This window comes from Poromitra crassiceps, assembly GCF_964638095.1.
Source record: "Poromitra crassiceps genome assembly, chromosome: 10".
In the NCBI taxonomy this organism is placed as follows: domain Eukaryota; kingdom Metazoa; phylum Chordata; class Actinopteri; order Beryciformes; family Melamphaidae; genus Poromitra; species Poromitra crassiceps.
This window is the reverse complement of record NC_139631.1, coordinates 25,521,291-25,534,198: the sequence shown is the minus strand read 5'-3', so window position 1 is coordinate 25,534,198 and position 12,908 is coordinate 25,521,291. Positions and strand designations below refer to the sequence as shown.

General features: G+C 44.3%; 1 protein-coding gene across 1 annotated transcript in view; it reads right to left on the bottom strand.

Annotated features, from left to right (window-relative positions):
• mctp1a (multiple C2 domains, transmembrane 1a) overlaps positions 1–12,908 on the bottom strand; it is a 219,688-nt gene that overhangs the window by 92,722 nt on the left and 114,058 nt on the right. The window contains exons 3-8 of the mRNA XM_083644332.1: positions 8,095–8,237; positions 7,816–7,895; positions 7,052–7,163; positions 5,099–5,137; positions 1,320–1,484; positions 342–472 (exon numbers count right to left, since the gene is read on the bottom strand). Of these exons, the coding sequence (XP_083500458.1) occupies positions 342–472; positions 1,320–1,484; positions 5,099–5,137; positions 7,052–7,163; positions 7,816–7,895; positions 8,095–8,237 (670 nt within the window). The remainder of the gene's footprint in view (positions 1–341; positions 473–1,319; positions 1,485–5,098; positions 5,138–7,051; positions 7,164–7,815; positions 7,896–8,094; positions 8,238–12,908) is intronic.

Below are 12,908 nucleotides of genomic sequence, written 5' to 3'. Positions count from 1 at the left end.
ACACGCACACGCACACGCACACACACACACACACACACACACACACACACACACACAGCCACGCACGCACGCACGCACGCAAGCATAAACACACACACACACACACACACACACACACACACACACACACAGCATCTAAGTTATGGCTGTTGCATGTGATAGTATTGTACATAATATAAGTTACAGATACAGAAAACCTGTAACTTGGCGAGCTATAGCCTATGTTTGTGTGACATATGGACAAAGACATAGACAGATACAGTATATAGAGTCTATACTGTATTTCTCTATACCATACTCGAGACTATAGACACACAGAAGACAGACAGAGATCCCTCTACCTTCCCATGAAGTCGTCCTTCTTGCCAGCGTCTTTGTCCCAGACTGTAATGTCTACATAGCCTCCCTGCTCCTCATACAGGTGGAAGTCAAACTGCTCCCTCCACTGGGGGTTCAGCGTTTTGGCTATTGTCTAAGTAGGCAACAGAAAGAAACACATTGCTGATGGCTGTTCATGTCAAATATGCAGGGAGCTACGGTACAAATGTAAGCCCATACACCTTAGCATACATGAATGGTGCATCGATATTTTGTGTTTCAGTGGTAAGTTCCTGTGTAAATCACCGTTCAGCGGACAACCTCTACTTTTGTCCAAACACACAGAAATGTGCTCTCTTTCCCGACATCTTCAAGTTACAAGTCAATTCAAGAATCAAGAGCAGAAAACAAGTTGGGATTTCCAAACCTTTTCCAGAGACAATGCTGAGGCGGTGGCTCCCTAACGTGTCACACAGCCTTGCGATAACTAGTGTATAGGAACAGTAAGAGCGAGGAAGCAAAAATACCGTCAAACTTCAAATAAAAGCCGAGTCCTAAATAGACAGCGGTCCCAAATAGACGCCGGGTCTGGCTACATGTTTTGGTAAATCAACGCCGGGTCTCTTTTTATTTTTGTGGAGAAGCTGCAGGACGCGAAGCAGCTGAAGGATAGAGGAGCCTTGTCCAGGCAGAAGATTTTACTGACGGTATGTATCAGACAGACCTGTTGGAATGGACTCTGACGTCATGGGAGCTAGAAAGCAGCGCGTTTTCTCTTTTTCTGTCCCTCATGAGCTAGCTTAGTTACCGTTGCTTGCTAGCTAATCAGACTGCTGCTTTCCAATGAAACACAAACAACTGAACTGAATGTGAGCGGTAGGCTAATGTTACTTGTTTGAAATATGGCTGTTTGGCAGCTGTATGCGACAATTACTGTACGGAAAAACACGGAAGTATCCTTGGACATGCACATGGAAGTATCCTTGGACAGGAGCGTTCACCTTGCTCTTATACTTCTGGTGTGCCAATCGGAACTTGACGTAGGGGTCGCTGCGGCCGTTGGCGTCCATGGGCTGGAGGTCACGAGCTTCTATCAGACTGATGCTGACAATGCCTCGCCACAGCTGGCCTTTTTTGTGCACATCTGACAGACGCATACTCTGGTACTGCAACAGAGAGATACATACACACACACACACACACACGCATGCACGCACATGCACACGCACACGCACCCACACACACACACAGAAACATTAATAATAATAATAATAAACTCCTAGAGAAGATTTCTACTGCATGTATATTCTTTGTCAACCAGAGGGGGGAGGGATACACCAAAACACATGAAGACAACACAGAGAGAAGCAGGCAAAGACGTGACTACGCAGAACGAGACATCTCAACAGAATTTGCTCCTGACCTGAGCTCACCTGACAAGCAGGAACATCGCCCTCTATTGAGACAGTTCCCCGCTATACAACTGGTGTAAACCTGCAATCGTGAATGATCTGTGGGGCATCATAGAGACGACACCTCCTTTTCATGCACCATGATTTGGTGGAAATATGAAACATCTCTATCTACCCTTTCCACCAGTCATATCAATCTGGTGTCAGTTTTGACAATTTCCAATAAGAAATGTCTCTTTTAAATAGGAGATAATGTGTTTGTCTTTTAACCGGCAGATAATGTACAGTAAGTGATGTTTGTCTTTTAAACGGCAGATAATGTACAGTAAGTGATGCTTGGCTGTACAGTAACATATCACACTGTACAGCATAATGAAAACCCTGTACCTCTCTGAGTCCATCGTGCTATATGTCGCTGCCAGCATTACAAACTCAAATCGATGCCTCTCAATGGTTTTGAGCCATTTTGGAAAAGCACTCACACAGGCCTATTTAACCTCTCTTTGGGTCATGTCAGTATCCTTCGCTAAAACAAAGAGCGGGCTATTTATTTGTCAAACAAACACAGCCCTCTCTCTCCCACTGCCTTTCGCTCTCCTCCCTCCTCGTTAGGGAGAATTTATTAGCATAGCTTTTGTTTTGCGGGTGAATTACATTAAACTCTGAGCAAACCCTGCCTCATGAGCCCGGGCCTTTGATCTGGAGACAGAGCCTCTTCATTTCCATTCTCCAGACATTAAACAATGCAATAAGTCACCCGCCCATACAGCTACTCCCACTTCTCTCTCTTCTCCTGTTCGCACGCTGCTACCGGTGTATGCTAATCGTGAGTGGCCGTTATTGTGTCCTACTCAAAATTCAAAGTCATTCTTGTTTTGTTGCTATATTATTATATTATTACAGGAAACCGTTGGATATTTGTATTAGCAATCCACTTCCCATGGCAGAGAATAGCAAGGGGAAAGATCATACAAAGACATTCTCTGAGGCCTGACGTCCGAAAATAGATGATAACAGTTAATTTAGGAGCCAATGCAAAACTGCACATGGCTCAACCTCTGTCATAAGGCAGCCCTTTGGGAGAACGGAGCAGCTGAATGTGCCGAGTCAAGCATTTTGCCTGCTGGTGAACTTGGGAGATATCCGCATTTAAAATGCCTTTGACTCATAATGGTGATCTCAAACTAACTACTTCTTGTGTAGTTTGCATCTGCTGCAGTCCGTTCAGCACTCATACTGTACATGCTTGATTAAAGAAAAGTGGTTGTGTAAAAATAACCATGTATGCAGTCAAGCAAGGAGGCAGGGAGGCACTCAGGAGCAGCTCCTTTTCAGCGGGGTGGCGGCGGCAGCAGCTAGTTAGTTAGCGCTCAAGCTAATTCCCGAGTCACAGACGGGCTGGCCCAGTTTGGAGGCTTCAAAGGCTCGGTTTGGGGAGGCACGATACAGCAGGATGCCTGCCCAGCTCCAGCCGTGCGCACTGTGAATGTGTTTCTGTGTCTCGCATCAAACTTTTCACTCTAACACGGTGCCTCTAGGTCTGAGTTTAAAGTGAGGCTTTTTAGATACAGTCCCTGGATACGGTCCCTGTCTCCTGTCACTGGCTACTTTGGACCAACATGGGAAAATACAGCAAACACATACCAAAGTGGCCAAAATATTTGATTGGTACTCTAAGGCCTACAAAATAAGCCTTCAGCCGGAGGCAGGACTCGCCATCTTCGGCTGCTCTGAGTCCTCTCTGAGCTTCCCTACAGCTGTGCAACAATCTCTGACGCAGGGGACAACTGTCGGCAAGAAACTCATTCTGCAGGAATGGAAGTCCTCCTCTTCACCTTCTTTTCAGCTGTGGTTGGCGGACATGATCTCTGTTATACGGATGGAGAGACTCAGGTCCCCGAGGATGAACTTAAAAGGTTTTTAATAATCTGGGACCCGTTTTTGGCCTACCTTGACGAGGTTAGGGGCAGCGGGTGACTCGCCCGGCTGGTTTCTCATGGACCCCTTGTGTGGCATCCCATGCACAACTCCTCTTATTAATTAGCACCTTATGCGGCTGGTAGCACCACGTTATAATATTGGAATTTCGATATATATGTATGCTTTTTCTTTCTTTTCTTTTCCTGTGTCTGAGTTTTTGTTTTTTGATGTTCAGATTTTTTTTAAATAAAATATTGGGGAGAAAAACACATACTAAAGGGCCTTAATTAAAAAAAAATCATTTTGAGGGAACACTATAGTGTACATAAAAATGGAGTGATGTACTGTATGCACACATTTTAATGGAACTATTATTACAGCATTTTGGCTCAGAAACAGCTACAATATGTGCCACATGCATGAGCCAATGAGAAGAAGCAAAACATCGGCCAGCATGCTTTCTGATCAGCCTGACAGCCAATGACACTCATGGAAATGAACTTACAGTTTATTGTGCCAGGCAAAATGGCAACTCAAAATGATGGGGAACCAACAGCGAAGATTTCCACTTGAGGTAAAGGGGTCTAAGAGAGTCCAACAAACACACCTTCTCTCTCTCTCATTACATTTGTTGTATAGTACCCCTTTAAAGAAAATCTAACGCTTTATTTTCTCACCTATCAGCTGCAATACACTGTGCTTATCAAGGGTGGAAAAAGTAGCAAAAAGTAGAACTACAACTAGAAGAACTACAGTAGAAGAACTACAAGTAGAAGTACTTTGCTGAAGATTTACTTACATTATGTAGTGGTGCATTGTTAGATGTGATCTTTTCCATGCCATTCTAAAAGGCCAAGAAGACAGAGTTCAAACTCAATTCTTTTAATTGGGAGGGGGGAAAACGTTATGAAATAAAATACAGTAAAGCCAGGTTATTCTTCTCTTGACTGACTTACTGTGAACAGTTCTAAATTTGGTCAATTTATGACTTCTGATTAAGACTTCAAGCTTCTGATGCAATATGGAGAGCCCTCAAAATATGTCTGTCTGATTAAAAATAGGGGAAGGGGGGGGGGTCCAAAAAGTAATTAGTTACTTCCACCCTTGTTGCCTATATGATGTACAGTATGACTTTCCTGTAGCACTGTACACAGTTCACAGTTTATTTTATATTACTATCATCTTTTGTATATTGCAGCTTGTGGAAAATAAGCGGGTGACAGTGAGAAGGAGAACTGAGTTACTGATACAGAAAGGATAACTGATAAAACCACTGAGGGAGGAGGAGGAGGGAGGGAGGAGGAGCGGAGAGGACCAGGGAGACTCCATCCATGTACCAAGGACAGCGGTGAAGAGTGCAGGATAGGTGAAGTACAGTGCGGGCGGTAGTGGCGTTACAGGACAGTACCCACAGAGGGGTGGGGGGGTTACATGCTGTTTTAGTTTACCTTACTAGATCGTTTCCAGTTCCTTCTCAAAAGCATGGTCTGTAAATGAGACAAAGCGGTTACAGAGCGCCCCCCACTGTCGCCCCTTCAGAGCTGCAAGGTGAGGGGTCAAGGGTCATGGGGTGATTGAAGTTCAGAGGTCAGCCCAGGCCGGGTGCAAGGGAGGGGGGTTAAGAGGAGTGGGTGTCACTCATGCAACTAAAGTAAGCAAAACATATAAGAAGCGCCAGGGGGAAATCTATATGTATACATGTACTGTATGCCGCTACAGGAATAAACTCACACACTTCCATACTTTCCTGTTCATGCCTACACACATGAATCTGAAGACACACAAAGTCAATAGGACTATGTTCTTCCTTTCCCCAGTAGATGGCGATAGAGAGCGTCATCCAGAATGCACGAGTGTAACCTTGTACTCATTTTCGTTCACAGTTGGAGAGATCCAAAGTGATGCTTAACCTAAATAGAGTTTATTTGTTCTGTCAAATGTGGACTCTCTGAACTGTAGTTACTAAATAAGCAGCAGAATTAAGACATCAGATCAAAAGGAATAACATATTTCCCCCATGACTCCGCCTTGTTCCAGATGGAGCATGCAGGGCTCCAATTAACCAAACAAATAATTGAACAGAAATAAATGCAAGTCTGAAACGTCGAGTGCGTCCGCAGAGGAACGAGCCAACATCATTAGGAAAGATAGAATCCACTGCTCTTTGAACATGGAATGGATCTTCTTTCTTTCTTTTTCTCCAACAGAACATAATTACACTGCTGTAATATAATGTATGTGTTTGCTGAGTTGAGTTTCCAATAACCGAGTTTAAATGAAGCCAGCCCATTCTAGTTCAACACGGTCGGCCTGTCGAACTTATCGAGTGCTCAGTAAGGATATTTATACCTGTCCTACATTAGACTTGACCTCGGTTCAAACCTTTGATTTACAGCCCAGTCAATCATTCATATTTCTCCTTAACAACACGCTGAATATTACACTCTTCTACCTCAATACTACCAACTTCACTAGACTGTTTTATTGTTTTTACTGAAAAGCAAGTGGCTCAACTGCATTCTTTGTTACGCTTCACTGGGCAATGGGCATATCGTTCTTATGTGTGTGATGTGGATGGGAGAGATAGGAGAGGATTAACAGATTAGATTAAAGTTACCGCTTATATGCAGGGTTTTCAAATGCAGGTAAACAGCATGTGTTAAATGCTAGAAATAGACCATTGACACGTTCACATCGCCTCCCAACCCGTTTACAGCTGCTGCCCGGGAGCAGCCACTTCAGTGGATGAAGTGACTGTCACCAGGCTGCAGGTGATCCAATACATCAACTGTGGCAGCACCATGATATGGTCATGGCCCCATAAACAGTTAATTAATGTCAATTTGGACTGTGTCAAGACAGCGACAGTTAGCCAGACTACAGTAGCAACGCAAATGGCGCAATTTACTTTCAAATTCTCACCTTTGGAGAAAAAGAAAGGTATTTCAACAAATGAAACAGAAACCTTGCATCAAAATACTCGTGATGTTAAGATTGCATATGGAGTTAAATTATGGATGTAAAGCATTACTGAAAATTAATATTAAGGTTAAAGCCCCCCTCCAGTTAGTTTTCCGCCTGTGTACAATCCTGGGTGTACAGTGGAAACGCAAAGCTGCACGCGCCGTAATAAACTACATCACCAGTCTAATCATTTGCACCAAACATCGTCTATTGGTAAGAACCCAAAGGTTTATACCTTGTTCAGTTGTTCCACTGCAACACCATGGCTGGAGCACTGTTGACTAATGGCTTTGTAACTTTTTTAGATGGAAGAAAAAGCAAGTCGTTTGTGGATATTTGTGAGTTTTTGGGCCAATCTAAAAGGAGTTTCAGTGTGTGTAGGAAGAGTGACAGAACGATGGATGAATAATCTAATCTGGTGTATTTATTCTCCTTACAGCTTCCCTGATGTCTCCATCTTTGGGTGACAGAGTGATGGCTAGGTCCAAGGAGCCCAGGTTATGGTCAGGATACTGGGGGTCACTCAGGTCCAGGGTCACGTCCAGGGTCCTACAGGAGGGCAAAAGCCTTACTGTGATGACAGCTCATTGGAAATGTGCAGTGAAATGTGATTGCAAAAAATACAAAATCTGGCTAGTACAGTATTATTTGACAAGTTGCGATCAGGGTAAAAAATGCATTGAGGGAACACATCAGACATTGTCATTTAATATTACACAAAACAAAAAACTTTGTTCTAAAATGAGAGATTGACAATTTGAAAAATGTGACACCTATTACAAAGTGATTGATATCACCATCAAGAGTAGATCAATTTAGTTCTCAGATGATAAAATGACGATAGTTTTACAGATGTCTGGCATCATCTATATTTCAGAGATACTGAATGATGGACTTCCGGTAATGACATTGGTCTTCATATATTTCTCTGCCCGATCAAAATTTAATCTTGCTCTGTTGTGCCTCATCAGGTTTGGGGTGAGTTAGCAGAGAACGCCACCAGAGGGAAGCAGTGGACTATTCTTGATCAGGACTGAATGGCCGCATTAAATACAATCAGCAGAGAGAGAGAGAGAGCACAGAAGGGAGATGGGTAAAAAGGAGGGAAAGAGAAATGGGGTAGAATGCATAAAAAAGTGAAGGAATGAAAGGGTGAGGAATAGAAAGAAAGAAAGGGAGAGGGTGAAAGAGACGAAGAGACCTCTGGTGTTCCAACGACTCCAGGTAGAGGTAGGCTGAGCCCATGAAGTCATCCTGAAGGCCAAAGTCATAGTCAAAAACCTACAGAGACACAATACAGCAACTGTCAACAGAGGACCATGAACGCATCATTGGCACTTTAGTCTTATATCACTGACAACCCTTAAAATTGTAAAAAGAAAAAGAGAAAAGAAGCCCTGAAGAGTGTGTTGATTTGCTAATAAAACCCTTTCATCTATGAAACAGTGATTTACAGCAGAGCAGGATGACGTGTATCTACCTTGACATACAGCGGGTCCCTCAGGCTTTCCACCAGTAGGGTGACTCTCTCATCCCACACTGGGTTGAGGTTCTTGTGGATGGTCTTGCTCCTGAATACCTCCTTCCCTGCGATCTTAAACTTCACATATGGGTCACTGGTTCCTGTAGAAAACAGATATACATGTAAATACTGTAAATTACAGGATAAAGAAGAATATCACTGAAATTCGGCTTATATATGGAGTTAGTGTGCTAACTGAAGTTCAGGAACACAAAGACCACACCCGCACCTCACTAATCCATTCACCTGCGCTTCAATCACTTCACTGATGCATACACCTGTGTTCTATCAACTCAATCACTCGTAGCATATATAAACATGACCATATTCTCTCTTCCCCCCCGTTCGCCTCAGTTGTCATGACCCTCCCCCCCCAACCCTAAGTTTCTTCCTCCGTTACGGGCAGCATGGGCGCCGTCTGCATGTTCTCCCCGTGCCTGCGTGGGTTTTCTCCGGGTACTCCGGTTTCCTCCCACAAACAGCTAAAGACATGCTAGTAAGGGCTGCATAAAGCCTTTGGCATAGCCTTCGCGCCCAGCCAAGCGCATAGGGCGCGCGGCGATTTTGACGTCATCGCACGGGGCGCGTCGGGGGGCGAGGCCTGAGCGCAGCATGGAGATTTTTCTAGCAGCGCGTCGGGTTTTGGCACATTGTCAACATGGACGCTTTTGAGGGAAGACTGTCAGAACAAGTCCGCCTCTACCCGCATCTCTATGACACAACACGGAGAGACCACAAGGACCAGCAGAAGTCCACCAATTCCTGGCGAGAAATCGCCAGCACACTCGGAGCTGAGGAAGCAGTGTGCAGGAAGAAATGGAAGAATTGCAGGGATCGCTTTGTTAAAGCAAAGAAAGCGCAACAGAAAAAAAGGGGATCCTGGTGGGCTGAAACCTGTGCCACTCATCCTAGTGGAACTGGAATGGCTTTCCAGTTTTGTCAAACATCGCATGACGGACAGCAACTTCGATTTGGAGGTAAGCGATTTTTCCCCCACATTGAATCAACTTCATGCCAAATTATTATCACAGTGAGCGCACTGACTATGTTCTGTTTTGGCCCGCGCAGAGTGCGCGCGCCCTCCGCGGAGCCCCGCCTCCAGCGCGTGCACGAAGAGTATGCCAGACGCTAAATCCTGCATCTCTATCCCCTGCTCACAGGAACCACGGGGGGCTGATGGAGCCGGGACTCCATCCCGTGAAGCTGAGCTGCGCTCTAGAACCGAGCTTCACCCAATGACGCGACCCCCACTCTGAGTCTCAACCCCTGGGTTCCTGTCACTGCCGTACCATCTCCTGAAGAGACGCTGCCGCACCTCGACCCCATTCACGTTCTCGCACCCAAACACCCACTTACAGTACAATAAATTATCTTTTGGTTCAAACCATGGTGTGGTCTGTGTTAGTGAAACTCCTATTCCCTAGGGTCCTGGGACATGTACGCTGAGGGAAGCAGTCCCGCTGTATGCTATGTGATAATAGCTGTATTAGGAGCCCATACAATAGCTAAAATGAACCGTTGGGGTCAAGAGTTTCAAAGTCCTCCTCGGTTTATGTAATCATAAACAATCATAAATAAAATCATGACATAACGTGGTTGAATAGCTACAAAAAGGGAAGATAATTTTTAAGTGTCAAATAAGAGTATTCCAGCATTAACCTATGTCAATCTATTGTAGGGGCGCACGCACCCACACGCACGCACGCAGTCACGCACGCGTATTTCAGGCCTGTCATGTGACTCACGTTCTTCTGTGGGTCATACTGTATGACTCATGCTGAATCCTAATTGGATGAGACACAGGATGTGATTCTGGGGACTTTCTGTATTAGCCATACAGCCTCTGGACTCAAATACCCCCTTCCAGTTCACAAGCCTAATGCAATGCCTGCATTTCAACACTAGGTAGAGCCATTCAATTACTTTTGCATTTGAAGAAATTCCAGGGGATTTTTAAGGGATCAATGTGTACACATAACCATTCATAGGCTCATAAACATGACAAAATATAGACAGAAAATGAATACATAAACCAACAGTAAATCTAATACGCATAGCTGTGAATATACAGTACACTCAATCATACGCAAACACACACTCACAAAGACACACAGGCACACAGCCAAGCACACACCGACAGGCTAAAAGGTCTAAAAAGCAGAGATATATATTAGCTGACATGAGCTTGCAGATTTGTCTGGTTCCAGGCTCGTGATATATTACTCCATGTTTTTATTGGTCTGAAAAATGCATGGCCATTGATCCTCCTTTACCTATTCCTATTGCGGCTTATTCTATCATACCAAGGATCATTAAATAAGAAGGCAATTGATTTGACTAGCCGATAAAGTTAACTATAGTAAGATAGAGACCAAAGGAAAAAATACCATAAAAAGCAGACAGCAGAGAGTCAATTTTACAATAAATGAAATGTAATATATGAAATACATTCGCGCAGTGGATTCCCCACAGTCAAACAAACAAGTTCAGAGGGGCAGTGCATCATATTAGAGATGACATAAGAAACAAAACAGAGTCAAGGAGACTGGGTTTGTGCAGGAGATAATCAGGTTTACCGGCTTCATTGTCAGGCTGATCACGTCCAGATACATAAAGTAGCCAAAGGGATCTGGAGTCAGACTGAGCCACAAACTTAGATACTTTCTACACATAGCGAGCTTGTGTTTCTGGTTCTTTTTGAGATTTGTTTATGAGAGTTATCCTTGGAGTCTCAACCCCCCCCAAAAACTCCAAGGTACAAGCGATGTTCTTTCTTTCTGTCTGTCTGTCTTCCTTCCATCCTTCTTCCCGACCCAAGCATCAACTGACCTCCTCCCTGTCATCTCATCCTTCCACCCATCCCTCCAGCTGTTAGGAGGAGCTGTCTACGCTGAAACTGTTACACCTGGATGAGACCAACCATCTGTTTGTTTGCATGTGTCTCTCTCGTCAAATTAGCCCCATGTGATCGTCCACTGTGACCAATGATTACCAAGCAAATCACATGAGGGAAGGGAATTCCATCCTCTATTTCCTATTATAAAATGGCTCTCTCAAATCAAGCAATCTGATTGGTTCACAGCCATTGTATAATTCCAGTAACCAAGTTCAATAACCCATGGCCATGGGTTATTGGTTGCCATGGCAACTCTCTTACTAAGAGAGTAATAATAAGGCTTACCTCAAATGACAACGTAGAAAAAAAAATGGCGGAGACAGCTGTCAGATCCTTGTGAATCGATCTTCGCTTATAACTTTACTAATACTTCGCAGAAAATGATGTTTTGTACAAGAATAGATGCGGGCTAATGTCTTCTTTGCAAAAGAAAGGCTGTTAACTCCGCATTTAACCCCGCATTTAACCCCGTAACGTTAGTTGGTGTCGGGCAAGCCCTGAGAATGCAACGCTGCGCTCGAGCTGACTGGGTTTCCAGAAAGCTCTCAGCCAAGCGCCAGGATTGGCCAATGTCAACTTCAGTCTCCAGAACGATCCAATCAAATCACCCGCACGTCTATCTTCTTGCTAGAGGTCCCGCCTTACAGTAGTGTTTCAACTGACTCTCAGAATACCATGCCAGTCGGACTTATAGTGTTATTATTATTATATTATTATACTTGGAACCCTTTTATAAAAGCAATATAGCACTCGAGCAGCGTGTGTTGTGGAATATATCCCCCTGCTCAGTTGTTATCCCACTCGGCCTGCGGCCTCGTGGGATAACAACTGATCAGGGGGATATATTCACCACAACACACTTGCTCTCGTGATATATTGCTTAATTCTATGACTGTAGTTGATATGCCCCTCTGCTACTGCCTGAACTAAATCACAGGACAAATTGAGTAGAGCTAGTGTTGAGCGACCACAATGGGGCGGCTTTAGCTCAGGAGGTAGAGCGGGTCGGCCAATGACGCAAGGGTTGGCGGTTCGATCCCCGCTCCCTCCCAGCTGCTGTCACTGTGTCCTTGGGCAAGACACTTACCCCTCCTTGCCTTGTATGATTGGTATGAATGTAGACATGAATGATGGTGGTCGGAGGGGCCGTTGAGCACCGATGTGTGGCTGCCACGCTTTCGAACCACCGGTACGAATGGTGTGAACGAATAATGATTCTGTGAAGTGCTTTGAGCACTTGGAAAGGCACTATATAAATCCAATCATTATTATTATTAATGCTAATTATATCCTTTATCAGTCTGCCCATGCATTCTGTTGGACAGTAATGAGAGCGGCTAGGTTGCAGAGGAGACTGGCAGTGACGATACTGGCTGCTTAAATGAATAGTCTTAGCCCTGCGAGTGTTTGCGTGCATTAGCATGCATATCATGATCTTTCACTAGCGAGCAAACTACCTTGCAATTATGTGTGTGACTCACACTGTGAGTTCGCCGGTGCTCGTTAGAGGTGCTCAGGAATACCCAAGGGAGATGTGAAGGGAAAGGATATGGATCGTTGTGGTGATCAAGTCATTTTCCAGGTTATTATATAATGTTATAGAGTAATTCAAAGTGCAGTTTATTCAATATAACTTGTCATTTGAGTCTGGCATAAAAAAGTGGGACCAGCATGGATCAAGCAGAACAAATTCAAGCAGCCAGGTCCAATCAGCATCTCCAAAATACACCATAACAGCTCTGTCCAATCAGCATCTCCAAAATACACCATAACAGCTCTGCCATCAACAACAATGAATTGTCTTCTGTTTGGATTGGCCACAGTAGGTCATTAGCAGTTTAACGAAAGCGGGGAATAAATGTATCTTATGTTCTCT